Consider the following 24,266-nt stretch of genomic DNA (forward strand, 5'->3'; position numbering starts at 1 on the left):
TCCAGGTAAAAGACGATGTGTTGTTTGTAGAATTAAGACATGTGTACTGTACAATATTATTATCTCTCCTTTCAAGATAAATTTTTAACTTCCCTTTTTCAGTTTCTGGATATCATATATCATAAAAAATTCGGAAAAAATGTGAAATGAGGTAAACATCAAATCTAAAAATAATACATATCATACGTATACACAACAGATCAAATGGTGCTTCAAGTCTTCGATTAACTGGGACCAAACTTTGCTTTCCACTTAAAAAAAATATTTATATTTCCCTCATATTCAATTGGGGTATTCAATACTTTTTTTAATAGCTTTCTTGAAACTCTTTGTTGGCAGATATTTTAGACCACTCTTTATGATTGCAAAGATACAAAATCAACTGTTTGTCAGAATCTCCATGTTTGCATTATTTTGAATATTCAAATTTCGTAGTGACTAAGGAAGGTATCCCATGTTATTGTAACTGGCAATAAAATAATATTTTGAACTTGAAAATTCAATATTAAAAGCTTTTGAATTTGCTATTTTGATCATAAACTTTATTGTCAGGAATTAGTTAGTCTCTTTTACAGAACATTACTATTTTTGATTAATTTTTCGTGATTGTGACCCTAAAACTTATGTGTAAATAAAGGCAACAGTAGTATACCGCTGTTCAAAACTCATAAATCCATGGACAAAAAATAATCGGGATAACAAACTAAAACCGAGGGAAACGCATTAAATGGTGTTATTAAAAGCTCTTCAGAGCTTATGTTTGTAGTTGTATTGCTTATTCTGACAATTAATAAAGCTTTATGTCATTCTGTCGTCGTGTCATCATTATGTTGATTGTAGTCATTCTTTCTCATAACTGTGTTGAGGCACTAAATATACTGAGGGTTCTTCTCTGTAAATATTTAGGAATCACCAAATTTTCTTTAAAAAAATTCTATCGTACATTTTTTCAATATAAAAATGCTGAAAGATGATAGGATGACTGAGTATAAATTTGTGGCAATGGCATTTCATGTGACCTTCAAAGTCAATCGGATATCTTCAAAACTAATCTTAAATGTAAGTAAACTGCCAAAATATATTTCTTTTCATAATGATGGTAGCTACCTTTAAGAAATTAAAGAGATCTATACAATTGTTTTATGTGACACACGTGTTATTGTCTTATGATTTTGTTATTAGCCACCTTGAACAATTAAACTTTCTCATGAGCTTACAAATGTGAGACCTTATTTAGTTAACATAAACAGATAATTCATTAATACACAGGACATTAAGCAACCAACAATCAATCAATCAATCATTAAAGATATCATTAAAACAGCCATATGTCAAGACTCCAAGATGTCTGAAAGAGTTAAACGGTTTAAAACACATTTAAAGAAACTTTTAACACAGACATAAGTTTAGACTGTGTTACATAGTAACACACTTTCACATTTGCTGATGCCTGCATGAAACTGTAATCCTAGGATCTGCCTGCCGTCCCTTTCATTATTGTGGCTACCAACATATATTTGTGAAATATAAGAGGCTTACAAATTTAAATCAAATGTGATTTAGGTATCAAGTAGGAATACATTATCACAAATCAAGATCAAATGTACCCCATATATTTAATATGTGCTCCTATAACTTGTAATAGATTTTCACTGGATAGAAATACTTTTATATAATTATATGTTTAAAATAAATGCACCAATTCCTTCCAAACAACATATTTTATCACATAATAAATTGACATTGAAGAAAACAATTAAATTGCCATGGAAACATATAAATGTATGTAGGAATCCTATAAATAAAGATTGAATGACTTTAGACAAGGTAATATACTTAAAATAATAAGGTAAATAAAGATTTATATACATTTTCTGATTACTGCAGAATAAATACTAAAATAATATAAAACAATAACAGGTAAATAATATGTACAATAATTGAGACCATACGAAACTAACAAATGAGACCTTCTATAAGTAACAATGGGATAACATCACAGACATCAACTTTCAACATACCTATCTTATTTTGTATATGGTATTCCCTGTCTACTACTTGTTTGTAAACTAACAAAGGGAAGAAAATGAAAATTACATTTGAATGTTTTGTGTTATAGTGAACAACAGAAAAATTTAATCTTCTTCTATATGTATTTCCTTCCAATTATGGAACACCTCCTTAACAGATATTATCCAAGTGGGCATTTAATTTAACCTTAAATAGTACACAAATGTACACACTAAAAGAGTAATTTAAAAGTTTTGTGCTATGGTGAACAAAGGAAAAATCATATTTGAAAGTTTTGAGTAATAGTGAGCAATTCTTTTAAAACCAATATCGACTTCTCAAAAATGAAAATTTTGAACATCATTAGACTTCCGTTGCTAGCTGAGAACAGAATAACTTAATAATGCTGTATTACTTAGTTATCTCCCTTGCTAGTTACAAACATTATAAAAGTATAATATCAATACTATAAATGCAACATTACTGCCTCTCTCAAGTAAAATTTGTACGTGGGTACATTGATTACATACTGGACAAAGATCAATTCCTTCCAAATAAGTTTTTCTATAATATTAAAGAAAATTTAAAAAAAAGAGGGCTTGATACACATGTTTTCTACATATAGAAAATTTAGGAGGTTTAATCATGTTTTGCATACAGAAATAGTTTTAAGAAAACAAACGGAAAATTTAAGTTTTAATCAGAAGTCAGTAAAATGGACCCACCATTTTCTACATAAGAAAATACCTATACCAATTCAATAATATGACAGTTGTTATCCATTCCTTTGATGTGTTGAGCTTTTGCTTTTGCCACTTTCTGTTTTGAATTTTTCTCTGAGTTCAGTATGTTTGTGATTTTACTTTTCATTAGGTAATTCTATGTTTTATAAACATATCCTTAAACATTACTGTTAAAAGTCCCATAACTCTGGAACCTCAGACCAGATATAATTTCAATATCAATTGAGCTTAAATAAATCAATTACAAAAAGTAAATCAGTGTAAGTAGTAAGTGCTTGATTATGACAGTGATGGTATGGTTGCCCTGGAAAGACAAATAAAGATATAAGGGAGCTTTCATCCATCAATCCAAATGGTTGTGTTGAAATTGTATGATATTTGTTAAATGCAAATTTTAGTTATGGTACCAAGGATCGACATAAACAGTTAATACATCAAAAGAAACCATTAAAACAGCCATATGTTCAGACTGTGTTACATAGTCAAAAACTTTTACATTTTCTGATGCTTATAGGAAACTCTAATCCTAGGACCTGCCTTCTACCCCTTTTATCTTTGCAACACAAACATTTAATTAAAAAAATTTAAGAAATTTAAATTTTTAAAATTTAAAAAGAAATTTTAGAAATTTAATTAAATAAGATTGCCATCTTGCTCAGTTTGCTGCCTTTGATTGGATTTCAGAAACACAATTTTTTTTTAAAAGAAATATTCCTGATTATTGCCACAGCTAAGCCCTGCTAAAAGGCTGTGCCATCCATTAGCATTATTATGATTCATAAAAATTAAGAAAAAACAATGTTTTAAAAGCTTTAACAATCAAGCAGTTTTTCATAGTGGCAGGCATTTTTGCCTGTGCTAGCTGTTAATATATCAATTCAAACATTTATGCATCTAAAGACTGCAAACTATTTCCAGAAATGATTTTATGGGTCATTCAATTGACTATTTCAGAGTCTTAAGAATTATGGGTAATTTAATTGTTCAAATCCCCAAAAATAAAAATTATGCCATTGGTTGAATTTCCATTGTTTATGAAGTTTTTAACCAATCACAATGTTTTTGTGAACACTTTTGAGAATATCACCCAGTATGCACTAGATTCTGAGGCAGCTGGTTAATGAGTTCAAACAGCTCAGACAAATTATGAAAGAAACACTCATACAAGAGCAAATAAAGTACACTGTATACTTATTAATAGTAGCAACCAGTCACAATCTAAATTATGCTCTTATTGTCAAAAAGTATCCACTAGCTAGTACAGGATTTTTTAAGTGGCTTTTTAATGTACCGTCAAATTCAACCTTTTTTTCCCTAGCAGTGAATACTTTTCGGTGTCATCCAGGATAATATCTTAATCAAAAATGTATAAACATACAAAAACAACATGAATATTCTCTGACAGATTATGGAATTTTCAATTTTCTCAAGGAAAATGTTATTATACTTTGCAGAACAGTTCATAGCCAAAGCTGCATATATGCAAAACAAAAATTAGCCTGCACTAGTAATAAATTTCATACACAATTAATTTGCAAGTTATAATTAAACATAAACATACAAGTTTGAATCACTTTCCCTCTTACTGAAATATTGAAAGAGGGAAAGTAACTCAATTGTTAAACAATCACTTATAATTTAATTTCAAAACAAAACAAAAAACAGTAATAAATAATATGGAATGATATGGACAACAATCCAACCATCATGCATATGATTATTTAAGTTGGTACCCAACACTTTCTCTAAAATTAGTTTGGCTCGTTTAATTTTCATAAAATTTAACAAAAATATAAAAATTTCAAAAATTTTGAACCAACCGTTTTGTCAGAAAAATTACACTGGTTATATAGCAGTTTGACAAACAATAATTTTGATCATTGAGAAGCTTAATATTCCTTTGACAACACAACATAATTAAAACGTTTAGCTGACTTTACGGAGTAATCTCCCTGTAATGTTAGGTACCACCTTTAGGTCACGTTATAATAAATGGGCTATGTCACAGATTTAGGCACCATTTGGCATACATCTTCAGGGGCGGATCCAGCCATTTTAAAAAGGGGGGGTTCCTAACCCAGGACAAAGGGGGGGTTCTAATTACATGTCCCCATTCAAATGCATTGATCGTCCAAAAAAAAGGGGGGGTTCCAACCCCCGGAACCCCCCCTCTGGATCCACGCCTGATCTTTGGCTCTTTGAACTATATACTAATTATCATTTTACATCATTAAAACAGAATACATGTACCACCAGCATTTATTTTTTATGAAAAATCTATGGAGAAGAAATATGAGCTTTTAATGATTTTAAGACAAATTTTAGAAAGTCAAAGCTTTCTATACAAATATTCACCTATTTTGAAAGAATTCATTCAATAAAATAGATGCATGCATTATTTATTCGATTTTCAGTTACAGATCAACCAGCCAAAGTTATAAGCAAAATTATACCAAAATCTGTGACATAGCCCATTTAGCGTCAAACAGATACTCATATTAGATTGATTGATTAGGGTTTAACACCTCTTCAGCACTATTGTGTCATTTTACAGTGGTCGGTTTTAATTGGTGGGAACAAACCAACTTTGGGAAGAAAACTTAACAATCCTAGTAAATAAAGAATGGAGTCTAGCACAACTGTCACATGCAGTATTGTATACATCTAACAAATATCAAAACCCCAATGTTATAAAAATACAAAAATACCTCAACCAAAAAAAAAATCAACATAAAGTATTTAACCAATAACTAAAAAAAACATGCAACACATAAGTATTAAAAGGACAACTAATAAATTATATGGTGAGAATCAATTTTGATTTCCTGAATCGCTTAATAGTCCAATATCTCAATACACACTTTAGTTTCCAATTCTAGAATTTTGGTAGACAAATTGCGTCAGCGTGAACATAATGGAAAGAATATGTTTTGATTCTACACACATATTTCTCAAATTGCTTTGCTGCATAGTCAGGGACCACAATTGGTCCTCTTTTTCAGGATTAAATATTTGCATATGATAAATATTTTAAAATTGTAATTAAAGTGGAAATTTCAAAATTGACTTTTGACAAATAAAAAAACTAAAATAGTATAAAAACCAATAATAAAAATATAACTATTAAAGGACCTTCATAGCATAATTGAGATCAGTGATAGTTATATTTAACTATGAATAATAAACACATGAACAAGTAAAACTATCATGAGAAAATGATTTTTTAACAAGTATCAAAGGTTGACATTAAAATATAACTGGTCTCATTAACATTTTCAAAATATGTTTTCTTTTGATGGTCTGGATGGGCCAGGATCATCATGTTCATTTATGTATTTCCTTAAATGTAAAGGCCATTTGTCTCTATTCTATATTTAGTTTGCCCATTATTCTCTATTCTTCATATTTTAACATATTTTTTTTCTATTCTATATCAATTTGGCCTTTTTTTTCTATTCTTCATTTTATTTTTACATATAATTTCTGTAACCTTGGTCCAATTTTTATCTATTCTGTAAACCCCATCCATACCCTCTCATATGACTGAAGTACTGAGCATGCTTTACTTCCTTTTTCATCATGTGGTTATTTTTTTCTCATGAATAGTCCAAAGTGCAGTTATACATAATAATAAACATAACCTTGTCTTTGATTTAGGTCAATATTTAAATGGAGTCAAAAGTTCACAAATGTTTGATTTATAAACAATAAAACATTTAAACAATTCATTACTTTTGAATACACAATGTTATAATGTCAGCTTATAAAACATTAACAAAATAGTACACTCTGAATACACAACATTAATGTAAGCTTAAAAATATCAACAAATGTCATATTTTACATTTCATCTTCAACTTTTAAAATATGAAAAATAACAAAGTTTGTACAGTTAACAACTAAACCTCATATTGTAAATATAATTATGAAATTGTTGATGACTGGTCACAAAACTATGAGATTAGTTTCCAATACTGTTTCAGGAAAATGAAAATATGCATACAGATATATGTACTGTGGATTCAATAATATTCTTTGAATACCAATTTTTTGGATTTCGTCACTGCAGTTTAACCACAATTTATGCAAATGTTCAACGAATTACAAATTTTTCATTGGCTCGTATGCAGACTTTGGCAAAACCACAATATTAAATATCCATCAAAGTGTCATTTTTTCTCAACCCATGAAAATTGGTACCCACCAAAATAAATGAATCCACAGTATTAAATTCAGAATGTGAGTTCAAATTATTGAGATTCTCACCCAGCCACATTATAAGCATAAATAAAAAGTTTGCAATAATTTCTGAATTTACAGTACATCATTGAGGGAGGGTAGGATGGGTCCTGATCCCAAAATCCCGGGCTTAAAAATGCAAAATCCCGAAATCCCAGGCTTAAAAACACGAAATCCTGAGGTCCCCAGATTGGAAAAAAAGAATTCCTGGATCCCGAAAGGGTCAATCCCGAAATCCCGAGCTTAAAAAACCCGATCCTGAAGTCCCGATAAATGTCCTATCCCCCCTCATCATTTATACATATCATTGCTACATGTATGGAAGTGAAAGTTGAGATGCAATGTAATATGCATGATATCAGACAAATTCTTAAGCTACCCAACAGCATATAATTATACTAAGATGCAAAGTATCAAAATCTATTTGATGAAATTAAGTGCACTTCATAAAATTGAATAAAGGTAAATATGGGGTATTTGTTAATATTACAGCAACTCAAATTTAAATAGTTAATTATTCATAACCACTTGAACATATTAAATTAGCTCTAAAGAATTGGCTGACCTTTAAAAAATATAAAATGACAGATGAAAATGATATAAAGACTCCCGGCCAGCCAGCCATTATATTATATTATTAAACAGTATATTTGTTAAGTCATTATATGATTAAAATTGAAGTATCAATAAAACATGTTTTGAAACACAATAAATTTATAATTCATTAACTTTATCCTTAAATCATAACGTTTGAACACAGAATTTTTCAAAAGAAAATAGTTCTATAATCTTTTGTACTGGCCAAAAAAAACTACAAATGCAATACAAACTTTCATAACAATTAATTGGTGTTTGCTTAACATCCAGTAGCTGATATTTCATTTGAGCTGCGTCAAAAAGAAATCAACCTTATGCAAATGAATACACCTTATCGCTATTTGTCCGCCATTACTGGATATCACACAGGTTCCCGTAAAATTTTGACGTCACAAAACATAACATCTGACGCCACAATGGAAAAGTGATTGTTGATTGTGTCAAAAGTTCAAGCAGCCGGGTCAGCCAGGATTAGCGATAAGGTGTATATCATTACATCTGTTAGCCTATTATGGGTTTAGAAAATCTCTTTGAAAAGTCTGAAATCATTTAACAATTAAATTGGTTTATTATAAGAACCCTACAAAACAGAACAAAAACTTATCTATACATTTTTTTCCCAATTGATTGTTCCAAAAACAATTAAAATCTTATACATGTACATGTATACATGCACTTGCATAAGGTAGATTTCTATCCGATGCAGCTCATTTCATGTTCATTAGCACTCAAACCTCATCTTCTTATATCTATCAGGATATAAACAAAAGAAATTTTAGGTAGCATAAAATCAAAAATGGAAATGGGGAATATGTCAAAGAGACAACAACCCAACCAAATAGCAGAAAACAACCAGAGCCACCAATGGGTCTAAAATGTATAAACTTACAGTAGATGACCATATAATTCTCTATACTATAGTACAACACACAATTATACAAAAGTAAAAAAAAGCTGAATGTTTCTTTCACTGATTGCTATTATCCTTTCACCCAATGACTGATCTTTTGACATACCAATATAACTTAGCATCTAAGGTCAATTTATTACACATTGATTACTATTCCTTTTGCCAAATGACTGGTCTTTGGACATACCAATGTAACTAAGCATCTTATGTCAATTTCTTACACACTGATTTCTATGTTTTTAGGTAGAAACTGGACTCTTGTCATGTCATGATCTGCAATATCCTCTGGAGATCCCCTCCTGCGTTTGTCAGGTGACATGCCATGTGACACTAGATGTCGTTTAAGAAATTTGGTTATTGGAACAGTTGTCAACATGAAGCCAGCTAGAATGATGAACATACTGCTGAAGTAGAAAGTATTATTGTAGCTTCCTGAGGTGTCGTACAGAAGACCTGAAAATAAAGTGAACAAATTACAGTGGCGGACAACAGAAATCCTGAGAAAATGAAATGAACAATTTACAGTGTCTCATTATCTAATTAACAGATTAGGGGTATCTTTTGAATACTTTCAGTAAATGAGAGTATCCTTGTAACAATGTCTATGTTTTTCTTGTCTATTATATATATTATGATATATATTGTACCCTTATTATAGAGTTAATGAATCTTCAGTATGAGTAAGAACATGAGGTTTGATTGCCAATGAAACAACTTTTTACCAAAGACCAAAAGAGGTAGATAGAGATAGAGGTTGGAATCGTTAGAACCCCCCCTCCCCTTTTTTTTTGGGACAATCAATGTATTTGAATAAGGACATATGGTTGGGACTTGGAACCTTCACTTTAACACTTAATTTTGCCCTTGAAAGTTCATAGACATTTGTTGATTATTTAAGACCATATATTGTTCTCTTGATATATTTTATTTATGTTTTTTGTCCTTGCTTTGATGACATATTTGCATATCCTACATTTTTTTATGTCTAATGTTGAAAATATTTAAAAAGTTGAAATATTTAAACATGTTGGCCAACTGTGGGCACATTATCATTGACTCCTTGTTATTTTTAAAGTTGAACATTAAAAAAAACTATAAAATAATTAAATCAACGTTTATTATTAGAATGTATGTAAATTTGTTGATAACCTTGTAACCTAAAGGTCAAGGACCACCTGATCATTAATCTCATAAAAATGAAAAATTATGTATTAAAGTAAAAGAAGACAGAAATAAAATCTTTATCATTATGGAAATCTTAAACTATAATTCTGCAGATTTTAACATATTTTTGTCAGGAAGCAGAGATTTGTGAAGAGTAAATCTATGCTTGACTACAAGCGTGTGTGCATAACTGATCAAATGTGAATTATGGCTTTTAAAGTTTTATAATACCTGAGACATGGACATATATATATAATGTCAAGCATGAAAGCTTACACTAAACAAGTCTAAGGTGATCTCTACACATGCATGCAATATAACTGTACTCCATCCCAAAAACTAAATGGATGTTGTTTACCTACATTTGAAGGTCATTCTTTTCCCTCAAAGTTTGATATCAAACAAATACTTATGGTAGGATACCAGACTAACATGTAAAAAATCTCAACCAAACATTTCATGTTTTATTTAGCTACAACATAATTTCATTACAGCAAAATGCATTAAGTGTGTATGTAAAGGTAATATCTTTTACTAGATTGCTTGCTAGCTGAACCTTGAAGTCATTATTAGGTTAAGTATACTACCCTCCTTTCAGAGTTGACAAGTGAGTCCCACAGATAACCAATCTATCTTTCTGTAGGACTAGACTACTCGCAAAGGAGTATAGAATACCTTGAATAATGACTTCACGGTTCAGCTAGCAAGCAAGCTAGTCAAAGATATTACCTTTACCTATGCACTTAATGCATTTTGCTGTACTGCTTTCCTCTGATCAAACAAGAGTCCATGAGAACAACCACAAAATTCTGGCAAAGAGTTTTTAGTCTCTAATAACTCTTAGCTGATGGTTCTAGGCCCCTAAAATAGCATCAATTAAAGAATGATTGTGGTTGGTTGACCTAATATAACAATTATCCAAGTTCAAGCAAATGACTAGTGAAATTCAGGTTTGGAATAACTTGTCAATGTGACAACTCTCCACCAGAGACCAAATGACATAGAAGTTTACAACAATGAGCAAATCCCTTACCACATAGTCATCTATAAAAAGCCCCTAAATGACAAATGTAAAACAATTCAAAGAGAAACAAATATGATATATTAAATCATATGACAACCACTGAACCACAGGGTCTTGAATTTGACAGTAAAATTATATCCTGATTAAAATCACATATTGCTTGCTGCATTATACAATTATATGGAAAGAAAAATGAAGCAATTATTCTCAGGTGCAATTCCCATAGGATTTAAGTTTGATAAAGAATTAAAGACCCTCTACAAAATGTTACACATATCAAGAATGTCAGGTTACTAAGATTATACAAACAATTACTATTTTAGGAAATAATTTGTCAATTTTTTTCTATACAATTATTTCACAAAGCCACTTGCATTACATAATTTCAGAGATAACCGTCATGACCTAATGGCTCATAACCTCATTAATGTAAAGATAGTGAACATTAGGAGATTTGAGATCCTTATAAGGAGATCATGGTCCACATTTAAAAGATGTATTGCTTACCACACCGTACAAAGTCAAATGTTTATTTATAATATTGATAAACATAGACATGATAGAGCTAAAGAACTTCACTGAAATAGAGAGTTGCATTTATAAACAGCAGGGGGCACCACTACCTTTTATTTACCTACCACCATCTGGTGTTGAAATATAACCTGAAACAATCACACAAATAAAAATAATACATTTGCACATATATCTCAGCAAATTTTCATATATATATATATATATATGAAGGCCAAACCCAATATGAATTTTATTGACCGGATAAATTCTGTACACACTGTCATGACTGTGTAATGAATTTATCCTTATTTTGTTATATTATAGGGTTATTGCATTAATATTGGGGAATATTGTCCTGAGTAGAATTTTATATTGCATGAGCTTGTGAGTGCAATATATGTTCTACGAGGGACAATATTCCCCAATATTCATGCAATAACCCTTTTATTGTATAGCAATATAATATTTGAAAGTAAAAAATTGGTTTAAACTAAGATTTTGTCGTTGATGACGTCATGAATTTTGAAAATTTATTGCACTAGTGCAATATTAGAATTTATTGCACGCTAACTTTTGGTTACTTTCTGTGGGAAATATTATATTGCTATATATGCAATTATAAAATTATAATACAAATTATTATATTCAAATTCAATCATAAGAACAATACACTGTATCAACCAAATTTATTTAGATAGATATTTAATCTAAAACTGAAAAATTAAAAATATTAGGACTTATAATAAAGCAACTAGAAGAAAATTAAATGGTATAAAGGAGATGCATGTAATTCCAACTGATGTGATAAAATGTTCTGAAATTTATTAGGAAACTATCAATCAGCCAATCAAATTGCAAGGAAATGACTCTAAATCAGGATAATGTGCATTCTGCTTATATACATGTATTTTAGACCTAATATTTTAACATGCAACGCAGTATCATATACCAATTACACTTCATGTAAAAGGCTTAACTCAGTGGCTGGACTTGTTTTCATCTATAGAAGATTCTACATACTATCATATGTAATTCAATTTAAATCTAAAAGTCTATTAATTAAGAACATGCAAATGTCAAACATACATTTTTGTACATACATCTTTGTACACAAAAATGAGAAATTTGGTATGATTGCCAATGAGACAACTATCCACCAAAGATCAAATGATGTAGCTGTTTCATTAGCAACTATAGGTCACAGTACCACCTTCAACAAGGAGAAATTTTCTCAAAGATCATACTCATGCATCAATCTAAAAACAGATTGTATTACAGTGCATGCAATGAATCTGAATATATGAACTTTTAATTTACCAAACATGCTTTATCCATGCAACTAATATGATTGCTGAATTATCTCCCTTTATGTTTTTTTTTTATAAGTTTTAAAACTATTTTCAATAATGGCATACCCGTAGCCAGGGGGGGTTTGGGGGGTTCGGACGAACCCCCCCTTGAAAACAAATAAGCACTGTTAAAGTCGATGTTCTGTTCGAATTGTGACTGTTAAAGTCGAGTTTGTTAGTCCAACGAACCCCCCTTTGGAAATTCCTGGCTACGGGCCTGAACGGGAAATGCAATGTCAATCACACATTATGTCTTACATGTGTATTTTCTAAATACCCCTTTAGCATGTTTTAGTTTCTAAAAAGTTTAAAATACTTATACATGGAAAAATTCATTGTTAAACATGTTAAATAACTAAATCAATGCTTAGCTTTGTTAATTTTAAAATAAAACAAACTGTTTTAAATGTTCCCAAACTATTTGTTCAAATAAAGGAATTTTTTAAAAGCCTTTCAGACATTTTCACTAATTTTTGCTACTGAAGATGAATTTACAAATATTACATGTACTGTCAAAGGGAGATAATTCTATAATCTTTGTGTACATTTATCCCAGTAAGATTTCTAACCACTTCATGTATTGTTATTAATATAAAAAAAAAACAATAGATAATTATTAGTAGGATATACATTACATTGTGTTATTTGATTTATTTTTTCTATCTCATTTCTAGAACTTAAAAGGGAAATAATTTTGATTAAAAAATATAGCATTTCTCTAAAACTGAGGGGGGAGTTTCCAATTTTATTTTTTTTTTTCTCATTTTATCACTAATGGTCTTCACTTTAATAGCTTACAACAAAATGAAGTTGTGTGTAGGGTTTCTCACCAAACAAAATATGTGTTCTATAAATTACATATACATTTACCTGCAACCGGTGGCCCAATCATATTGGCTATCCCTTGTATCAGCATGGTCAGTCCATAGGCATTGGTCAACTTGTCCATACCCAGGAATTCCACCAAAATTAATGTTGAAAGAACATAGTTGGCACTGATGAAGAAGCCAAATACTCCACTTATGACGGCCAATACTGAGAAGCTTGTGAACATAGGATAGAACATAAGTGAAAGTCCTGACAGACTAATTGAAAGGCCATACAGTAAAGGAAGATTAATATTCTTGTCACCAATATAACCATACATAATTTGTCCGATAGTATTCACCCCTCCAATAACAGAGAGTAAATATGACGCCTCTTTATCTGAAATTCCAACTTTTTTAGCCTGATCCACTGAAAACACATAAGGCACATCGTACCAGAAGTACAATATAAAATTGGACAATGCAAACAATATGAAAAGTGGACTTTTGATAATTTTTGGATCAAATATGGTTCGCAAAAACTTTTTCAAGTGTTTTGAAAATCTGAGTAGTTTGGGTATTCCTGGACACCATTCATCTTCATCATCTGAACTATCATCGTCAAATGAACCGTGATATAACTCTGGACAACTGGTTGATCGATAACGGAGGTGAGAGATCTTCATGATATTTCCACGATAAAACAAATCTTTACGACACATTGGAAAATATTGTGACAATTTTGCCCTTTGCACTGCTTTTTGCTTGTTGCGAAATTTCTGTCTCTTAATGGGATCTTCTTTAACAATAATGATTTTGTCGTTACTGGTCACTGTCAACATTTCTTCTATGGGATTGGTTATAATGTTAACATCTGAGGAACCTCTTGTGCGGAAATAATTCTTCAGTATGTCAAGAGCTTCGTCAGTGTTTGAGCACATTTCCTCAAAAACTTCTTTTGGTATTTTATTCTTCTTTTCTGCGAGAAATGTGGGTAGTATGACTTGTGAATGACTTAACTGCTCACATCCGATATAATTCTCCTCATCTGAATCACTGCTAGAGCTGTCGGATTCACTTACTTTTCTACTACGTCTACCATGATCAGGAAGACTGGCTTTCGACACTGACCTTGACATTTTTTCGAAGGCTTCTAGATTCCTCTGCCATTCTTGTTCCGGAGTGAATTCCAAAGGTCGTAACAAGGCACCACAAACAACTAAATTTAATGTAATTCCACTAAGAATTATAAACGATCCTCTCCATGTATATTCTTCAATCAAGTACTCAAGGAATGGGGCAAATAAAAAAGTTCCAATTCCTGATCCACAGACAGCAAGCCCTGTAGCAAAGGCTCGTTTCTTTTGGAAATAAAAAGCTACCATGACAAGTGATGTCACATATCCCATTGACATGCCAGTTCCTGCTACTATTCCAAACGAGAAACACAACATGCCAATAGAATCGGCAAATGCACTGGCAAATATTCCGATACTTGTCAATATTCCACCGAAAATCAAAACTTTTCGACATCCAAATTTTGTAGCAAGTCCACCAGCTAAGGGACCAGCTATCAAGGGCATTCCAAAAAATAAAGATGCAATCCATGAAGTTGTACTTTTACTTGCATCAAAAACGTCCAATAATTCAGAATACATAACACCAAAAGAAAAGGCGATTCCATCGCAAATCATATTAGTCAAAAAGGCACTAAATACAATAATCCATCCATAGCCTCCGTCTGGCGCTGGCGGCATAGAAATGGTTGACGATTCGATGGAAAGACTTCCATCTGAGCTGGACGATGACACACTTTTTGAGATTTGTTTGTTCTTGCCATTTTGACCACATGCTTCGGCCATTGTATATCACAGAACTTTGTCTTAATAAATTGTTGATTTAAGTTATTACTGGAGAAGAATTCCGCTAAGTATATACAGAATATATCCGATAAACACAGCTTAGTCATTGGCCTACACAAATGTAATTTACTTCTTACACTGAGATGTAAGTGCCAGTGAGGTCCAGCGTTGAACTTCATCAGTAGTGGGAATATTCTGAAAGTAGAAAAAAAACATAAAGAATATAAAAACCTGCCTTAATAACAATACACACAAAGGGGACATATTATCAGTAGTGGCCATGGGAATATTCTGAAAGTAGAAAAAAAACCATTCAGAATATAAAAACCTGCCTTACAATACACACCAAGAGGACATATTCATGATATTATCATACTCCTAACAATGGTTCTGATGTAACAGTGTCACACAAAGAAAAATACCTGTAAAAATGGAGGAGATATCTTCCCATTCATGCTGACTACTCCCTCTCTTCCCCAATCAACAATAGTTAATACATTTAGCTATAATAAGCTAAATGACTAAAATGTTATAGAGTTGCCTTATTGACAACCATACCACATCTTTCATATTTATTATAAAAACTACAAACAAGAAACCTTTTTTCATAAAGATGTTCGATATCTTGGCATGATAAATTGTACATAAAATCTAAAATATATTAGGATACTGTGGTTTTAACAAAAATCTATTGGAAATATTTAATACATAGCTAATTAATATGAAGGGCGTGGACTTCAATTGAAGGATAGAGATTTGTCCTTTGTAAGAACATGTTAATTAATAGTGTGCTTTATCTTCGTTTGTACATCTCTCACATCTGTGTTACATTGGAATTTGCCATCAACATCAAAGAAAACATTATTGAAGTACATATGAACTGTAATTTATTTTATTTTATTTTTCTGACTTTTTATCTAGCATTGTCTAGGATACATATGTAGTAAACCCATCAACAAATGTGTAACGATATTTCTCCACTCTACAGTCAAATTACATGTACAAAACAAGAATGTTTCCAAAGTACACGGATGCACCACTCACACTATCATTTTCCATGTTCAATGGATCGTGAAATTGGGTAAAAAATAATTTGGCATTTAAAATAAGTAAGTGTGTACTAAGTTTCAAGTTGATTGAACTTCAACTTCATCAAAAACTACCTTGACCAAAAACTTTAACCTGAAACTCACACTTTCATTTTCTATGTTCAGTGGACCGTGAAATGGTGGTCAAAAGTCTAATTTGGCTTCTAAATTAGAAAGATCATATCTTAAGGAACATGTGTACTAAGTTTCAAGTTCATTGGACTTCAGCTTCATCAAAAACTACCTTGACCAAAAACTTTAACCTGAAGCGGGACAGACAAACAAACGAACGAACTAACGGACGCACAGACCAGAAAACATAATGCCCCTCTACTATCGTAGGTGGGGCATAAAAAATTAAATCAACAGTGCTTTTATTGCTATTCTTCATATTAAATACAAAGTGAGGTCTTCAAAATGCAGCATAAACTGTATGCTATTAAAGTCTGTAATATTAGACAGAATATCTGTCCCTATTTAACATAAATCCTTTTCTAGTGGCAGTCCAGACTTCCCATGAGCCTTCATCCCTTGCAAATCCTACCAGTACCCATTGAAAGTAATTGCTAATTTTTTTAGATTGTTCCACATATCCATGAAACATAATAAATTACCGCAAGCAAAAATAATTCAATAAATCAACCAAATGCATGCAGATTTATAGAAAAGATGGCTACAAGAAAGTTGAAGTTAGTTTTTAGATAATGACATACGAAAAACAAAATCTTTTCCAGAAAACTTATATTCAGCTCCATTCCCCCTTACTACAATTTCTTGTCACCTTAAAAAAATAATTATATTAATTGTGTCTTGTACTCACGGTTTATTGAAATCTGGTTACACTTCACATACTTTACAAATCATACATGTACAAAATGTAAGCAAAAAAATAAATCATTAAAAAAACTTAAAATTTCGACTTCCTTGTTATACTTATAGATATATGCATGACAATTTGTAATTTATGACCCAGATTTAGATTTTGTATCTATATAAAAAATAACTATAGGATACTGTAAAATGTCCATTTCAGCAGTATTTATCTTGTGTTTATATATATTTTAAGGAATATTATATTCTTAAAGTTCAACTTTTGACATGGTTGAATGCATCATAAAAATCCTCTTCAATATGACTATTCACCCAATAAAATTAATATAAATAAATCAGATTTGCGTACTATAACTGTACTATAACCATGACCCATAATTTAGGGGGACAAAGATATAAACAGACACTCATTAAAAAATTTAAACTAAGTCAAGTTTTACCTTACATGTATGCTATAATATTTACAATTACAATTGCAGTTAGCTTAATCATTGCAACCAAGATTTACACTATACTGGTAATTTGCCAAAATAAAATGAATTTGCCATTATCCGGATTTTAATGTGTCAATTAGCCCAAGTTTTAATACAAACTTCAGTCTGATTAAAACCAGACCCAAAGTTGCATTTGCAAGTGGAAATGGCCGCTGGTTTTAATCAGACTGTACAAACTATAACGCCTGATTTCATCGTCAGCTATAATATACAGGAGATGTAAAGAGTTGAACTCAATGAAACGGCAACACAACACCAAATGTCAAAAAACGTTCTTCAACAATTGGAAAATGTTTATATAAATAAAATAAGGATATCACTTCAATTTGCAACCTATCATTTGCCTATAGACAATTTGTAAACTTCATGTAATCCAAAATTCAAAATCCAAAAATCCAGTAAATTTGTCTTAAACAATTTTAAAAATAAAATCAGTCATTACACTAGTACTTCATACCAACATGATATATTCAATGTAACAAACTCTTAAAATCATTTTCCTTTTTATTACAGAAAAAGTTAGCAGGAATCCAAATTAAAATTGGCATGATGACAAAATTAAGAAAACTGTCAGTACAAAATCAAAATAACTGTTAAAAACATACCCTGATATTTGTAGTACATCTTTGAATTTAAATCATATCATAATACGCACAAATGATTTTAAATCCATAAAATACAAAAACGTAAACATATCAATTGATTTTATTTTACATGCCTGAGTATACTTCCATGTTTAACTTATTTAAAAAAACATCCAATTTTATACAGATTACATAATTATATTACATGTACTACCAGCTTATAAAAATAAGAAAAGATGGTAATATTTTCAAAGAGCTTAACAAATAAAATTGAGAATGGAAATGGGGAATGTATCAAAGAGACAACAACCCGACCATAGAACAGACAACAGCAGAAGGTCACAAATAGGTCTTCAATGCAGCGAGAAACTTCCCCACAAGGAGGCGTCCTTCAGCTGGCTCCTAAACAAATATATGTTCACTCAAAGACTGTTGGATCAAACAACTACTGGTTACTGAATGGTCTTCAACAATAAAACAAAACTCATGTCAGTTATACTGTACAAAAAGTAAAACTTAAAATTAAGTTTATTTGATTGATTGCTTGGTGTTCTACACCACTTTCATAACAGTTGGCAATTTTCTGGTATCCAATTTTTACTAGTCCAGGAAGCCTAAGTTTGCGGAGAGAATCACAGCTAGACATTTGGTAAGAAAACTGACAATCCTAGTCCATCAGTTTTTACAGTTGAAAAATTGAAAAGAAGGGAGGTAAATCTAATTGCTAATGGTAAGGGTTAATAAATATTCTTTATAAAACAGTTTATTTAAGAAAATAACAGCCTGTTTGAAAACAAATGCTCTAAAAATATAGGGTTATTGCATGAATATTGGGGAATATTGTCCAGAGTAGAATTTTATATTGCACAAGCTTGTGAGTGCAATATATGTTCTACAAGGGACAATATTCCCCATTATTGTATATCAATATAATATTTTCCACAGAAGGTAACCAAAAATTAGCGTGCAATAAATTCTAATATTGCACTAGTGCAATAAATCTTTAAAATTCATGACGTCATTTACGACAAAATCTTAGTTTAAACCAATTTTTACTTTCAAATATTATATTGCTATACAATAAAAGGGTTATTGCATGAATATTGGGGAATATTGTCTCTCGTAGAACATATCCGGAAGCTCGTGCAATATAAAATTCTACTCGGGACAATATTCCCCAATATTCATGCAATAACCCTATAATATTCATGCAATAACCCTTTTAGTGTATAGCAATATAATATTTGAAAGTAAAAATTGGTTTAAACTAAGATTTTGTTGTTGATGACGTCATGAATTTTCAAGATTTATTGCACTAGTGCAATATTGGAATTTATTGCACGCTAACTTTTGGTTACTTTCTGTGGGAAATATTATATTGCTATGCAATAAATAATGTTCATTTATTTATGATAACTTTTTCATAATAGACATAACATGCATAAGAAGATGTGGTATGAGTGATATATATTCATTTTGCCAACTTTTTACTCTGATGTTAATATTTTTTCGCCAGATCACCTTACCTGTGGTAGGCCATGCTGGTGCTCAAATATAAAGTGTAGCATAAAGAAGTAAATTCAAGCTTTCAATCAATAAATCTGGGGGTGAAAGTAAAAAGTACCAGGATGTCCAACCACAGAGTAGACAACATATTTAAAAATGAATACTCCGTCGTCAGTAACTATCAGTCAGTTTCTAGATGGAAAACCATCTCAACTTCCATGACTTCAAAATCTGCAGATTGGAAGGAAAATCCATCTAAAGAAAAATGGTAATCCCATCCACTGACAAATTGGAGTATGAAAATAGTCTATTAATGTTCTGGCCTTTAGGTACCTTTAGTTTCATTGGTGAATACATTTTGCACCCTATTTCTCATACTATTCATAATTTCATAATCTTGTTCTATAACATTACAAAGTTGGTATTGATTTCAACTTTAATACATTGATTTATCAATATATATCGAATATCTCATTTTTTTTTCAAATATTTGATAGCAAATATCAATTCATATCTGAATGAACGGGAAGATTTAAAAGCTTTAAAACCTTTATTCCAAATATCAGATAAGATAATCATGATAATAGTTTGTTTGATCAATGAGACATTTTATACCCGACAAGAAAACAGTGTCTTACTTTCCACCTATGCTTTTAGAAAGATGTGAGCTCTCTTCTTTTTTGACACTAGTAAATCAAATTCCTGTCAGATGTACATAAAATTAGAATGATAAAAATTCTTTGATGAGCTTGATGCACTTTTTTTCAGTTTTTCAGGGTACTATTTGTATTTTTCTTAAAATGTCCTGTACCAAGTCAGGAAAATGGCCATTGTTATATTATAGTTCGTTTCTGTGTGTGTTACATTTTAGTGTTGTGTTTCTGTTGTGTCGTAGTTCTCCTCTTATATTTGATGTGTTTCCCTCAGTTTTAGTATGTAACCACATTTTTTTTTCTCAATCGATATATGAATTTCGAATAGTAGTATACTACAGTTGCCTTTATCTATATACCTTATAAGTAGTCAAGTTGACAAATTATTATTTAAATACTGGTTTAAAAAAAAAAAATCACTGCCACTGGACAAACAACATAATTGGAAATGGTAACCAAAAATTCCAAAACTGTTGATTGTACATTTCTCTGTATTATATTTAATAAAATTGAGAATAGAAATGGGGACAGTGTCAAAGAGACAACAACCTGACCAAAGAACTGGGCAAAGGCCACAAATGGGTCTTCAACACAGCAAGAAAATCATACACCTGATTTTCAAAATTTAAAGAAATATTTGTAACTAATTCAATAAACATACATGTACATGTATGTACGGTTGCCTATAATTCTTAACATCCACTTCATTTAAACATCTCCTAATTTTTATATTCTATTAAATAATAACATCAGACACATGTCAGAGTTACATTGACATAACTAATTCTACATGTATTAAAAATCATTGGAAAAAAAAATCCTGTTTACATCAAAACTATCAAATATCTATTGGGGAAATGTTTCACATCAAAGATTTCATTTACAAAATCTCTCTTAAACTTTCACACATTATTGAGAATAACTGATTCATGTGACAAAATGTATTTTACGTTTAAAATTATTTACAGAATCAGATACCGGTAAGTGTGAAATAACGAGGATATAGAACTTTTGTAAACAAGAAATGTGTCCATTTCATATCATTTATTACCTTTTCTAGATCAATAATAAAAAAAAGGAGATGTGATATGATCAAATGATGATTGCCAAAGATACAACTCTCCACATGAGACGATTCATTCACAGGTATTTTAAAAGGTTTTTACATTTGTCATTTCGGGGCCTTTTAAAGCTGACTACATATAATGTATGTGGTATTGGCTTTGCTCATTGTTGAAGGCCATACAGTGACCTACAGTTGTTATTTCTGTTTCAAGAATTGATGTGTTCACTTACAATTGCAACTTTTAAAGAATGGACATGAAAGATTTTGTATACAATGCATGGTGCAGGGTTGGAAATTAGCAGGGAAACACTCGGTAATGGCTGCTAAAATTTGGTGTGGGCTGCTTCAACTCCTTCTTTTTTTGGTGTAGAACTACGTATACATATTGGCTACAAAATTTAAGATATGAGCTACCATGCCAAAATGTTAACTTCAATCCATTGCAGATGCATGTATCTGATTATCTGCATGCAAGTCTAATTATTCTAATTCTCATTATCCATGTTATCTGCATGAATAAAATGTAAAGTCATTTTTGCAAAAAAATTGAAAACGTTGAAATTTGTGAATAGCTTTCTACATATCTGTTTCTTTGGGAGGTACTAAGGGGTAGGACCTGTCAAGATTATGATACAAAAGAGAATGAATGGGGGGGGGGGGGGGGAGCATCATAATTACGGCAAGAGTCTCAGAAAATAAAATAAATAAATAAAATATCATATGGGGACGAAGTCCCCAATAACAGTAGAAAATTCAATAAAAAAAAAAATCGGGAAAATTTCCCGAATTTTTCATTGTACTAATGAACTCAAAATCGTTCAATTTTTTTTATGTCATGTTTTGAAATCCCGGACCTGCGCAGAAATCTGTAATGTACTTCCTTTTTCCGGTCTCGTTTGTATGAATCTTTGAGTAAAATATATATTTATCAGTCTAGTATAAATAGGAAGGAACGCAATACCAATTTCATATTTTAAAAATAATTCCTTGATATGAAAAAACGTTACCTGATGATAGCGTTTCTTTGTTTACATTGCATATGACGTCATAACTTAAATAACGTCACAACTAAAATCCCTAACAACAGAACCAAAATCGGAAACGTTACGGTATTCCCGTTTCTTTTTTTTAACAAATATTTAAGTTACAAAAAAATAATTCATACAGACTACGTCCCCATTTACAGGTAATGCCTGCCTCATATTACGACATGCAGGTAAAAGAGGTAGTGTCAGATCTCTGTACAGCTTGTTCCGATTAATTAGCGGTTTTGATCAGCTGTTATAGTGACAATGCCATTTAATGAATCGACCAGAAAATGTAAACAATGTCAATCATCGATCAGCTGTTCATCAAAACACAAAACCGATAAACATGTGTTTTTTGGAGTTGACATATAGTTCGCACAATTTTATCTTATAGCTTACCCCATATCACGGAATATAAACGATTACATTCAACTGAGGTATTTATAGCATGTCTTTTTCAGCAGTATTTTGCTATTTACCGTTCCTGTTGAGGATGCTGACCTTGACGACCTTGTTATATTGACTTATCTCCCTTGCAACAGCGTATGAGTACTATAACTTTTCCCGCGTTAAAATTAATCTACCAACTTCTTTATTTAATTAAAAAGATGTTTTACAACTTTAAACATGTTATGCATTTATAATCATTTGGGACAATTAAACGAAAACTGTATCAGCTCTTCTTTTACACTAATAACTATTACCGTCCTACCAAATGTCGGATCTAGAAAAAAAAGGGGGGGTCCAGGCGGTTTGAACCCTCTGGTTTCGAAGATTAATAATTTTAAATGGGGACATACACACTCTGAAACAGCGGTAACATCCTATTTGCTACGCTACGTTGATTTTAACTTATTGCTGGAAAAAAACTAGAGCACCTCTTCACCATATCATGATCATGATAAAAAATTATACAAGTGCCTATAGTTCAATTCCTCTTGATACTATCTTTTGATTGTAAGAAGCTTCTGTCCAAGTTTGGTAAAAATCCAGGATAGTTTACGAATCTTATAAATGTTTTAAAAACTTTAACTGTAGACTGCACATGTTTCCTTCTTGATACTAGCTTTTGATCATAAACAAGCTTCTGTGCAAGTTTGGTATAAATCCAGGATAGTTAAAGAAAGTTATTAAAATTTTAAAAACTTCAACCACCGTGCCAGAGTGAATATTTGTGGACGCCGCCGACGCCGAAGACGGAATGTAGGATTGATATGTCTCGATTTTGTGACAAAAGTCTAAGGCTCGACAAAAATTAAAGGTATCATTTTTGCGAAACAAACCCCATGTAATTGCGCCAATTTTATGAATTTATCTATTATTAGTTGTATATATATCAACCAATTGGCCGTTTCAGAAACTAAAGGACTGTGGGTATTTCAATTGTTTGTACCCCAAAATAAAAATAACGTCACGTCATTGGTTGAATTTCATTGTTTAGGACGTGTTTAACCAATCAAGATTCTTTGGTGTACGCTTTTGAAAATATTACCCAGAATGCATTAGATTCTGAAAAGGCGAATTATTTGTTTTCTCTTCTCCTTAATTTATCCATGCATGCTTAGGACCAGCCATTTGCCGCCTAGCAGAGTTAAGAGTTAAAGCAAGGAATATTATATTATACAATTCCTTGGCTAAAGTCACTTTATTCCAAAAAAAGAATGCTGAGTCGTCTTCATTTGTTAAAACATCAAGATTTTTTTTTGAAATTTCGGATTTGATTGAGCTGAATAAAATTTCCTTCTTTCTCTGTACATGGATTGACGAACATATCTCAAATCTTTCTTTTCTTTCTTTTC

The 24,266-nt window shown here is 31.2% G+C and overlaps 1 protein-coding gene across 3 annotated transcripts; it reads right to left on the reverse strand.

The window, feature by feature from the left end:
- Nucleotides 1-8,362: 8,362 nt before the first annotated feature.
- Nucleotides 8,363-22,988, reverse strand: LOC139488689 (monocarboxylate transporter 9-like). Of its 3 annotated transcripts, none has more exons than XM_071274501.1 (3): nt 22,867-22,988; nt 13,420-15,412; nt 8,363-8,952 (listed from the first exon to the last, which is right to left on the reverse strand). In XM_071274501.1, exons 2-3 carry the CDS (start codon nt 15,215-15,217, stop codon nt 8,717-8,719), a joined length of 2,034 nt encoding a protein of 677 aa, XP_071130602.1. In that variant the 5' UTR covers nt 15,218-15,412; nt 22,867-22,988; the 3' UTR covers nt 8,363-8,716. The 3 variants fall into 3 exon arrangements, with proteins under 3 accessions (XP_071130602.1, XP_071130604.1, XP_071130603.1); XM_071274503.1 differs by lacking the exon at nt 22,867-22,988 and adding an exon at nt 18,236-18,298; XM_071274502.1 differs by lacking the exon at nt 22,867-22,988 and adding an exon at nt 17,126-17,230.
- Between the last annotated feature and the right edge of the window lie 1,278 nt (nt 22,989-24,266).

This window comes from Mytilus edulis, chromosome 9 (genome assembly GCF_963676685.1).
Source record: "Mytilus edulis chromosome 9, xbMytEdul2.2, whole genome shotgun sequence".
In the NCBI taxonomy this organism is placed as follows: Eukaryota; Metazoa; Mollusca; class Bivalvia; order Mytilida; family Mytilidae; genus Mytilus; species Mytilus edulis.

Bases quoted from the DNA above. Each gene is read 5' to 3' on its own strand.
- LOC139488689 (XM_071274501.1), bottom strand. From the start codon at position 15,217: ATGGCCGAAGCATGTGGTCAAAATGGCAAGAACAAACAAATCTCAAAA. The intron at 8,953-13,419 runs GTAAATGTATAT...CTTTATTTTCAG, and splicing joins GATTGGGCCACCGGTTGCAG to GTCTTCTGTACGACACCTCA.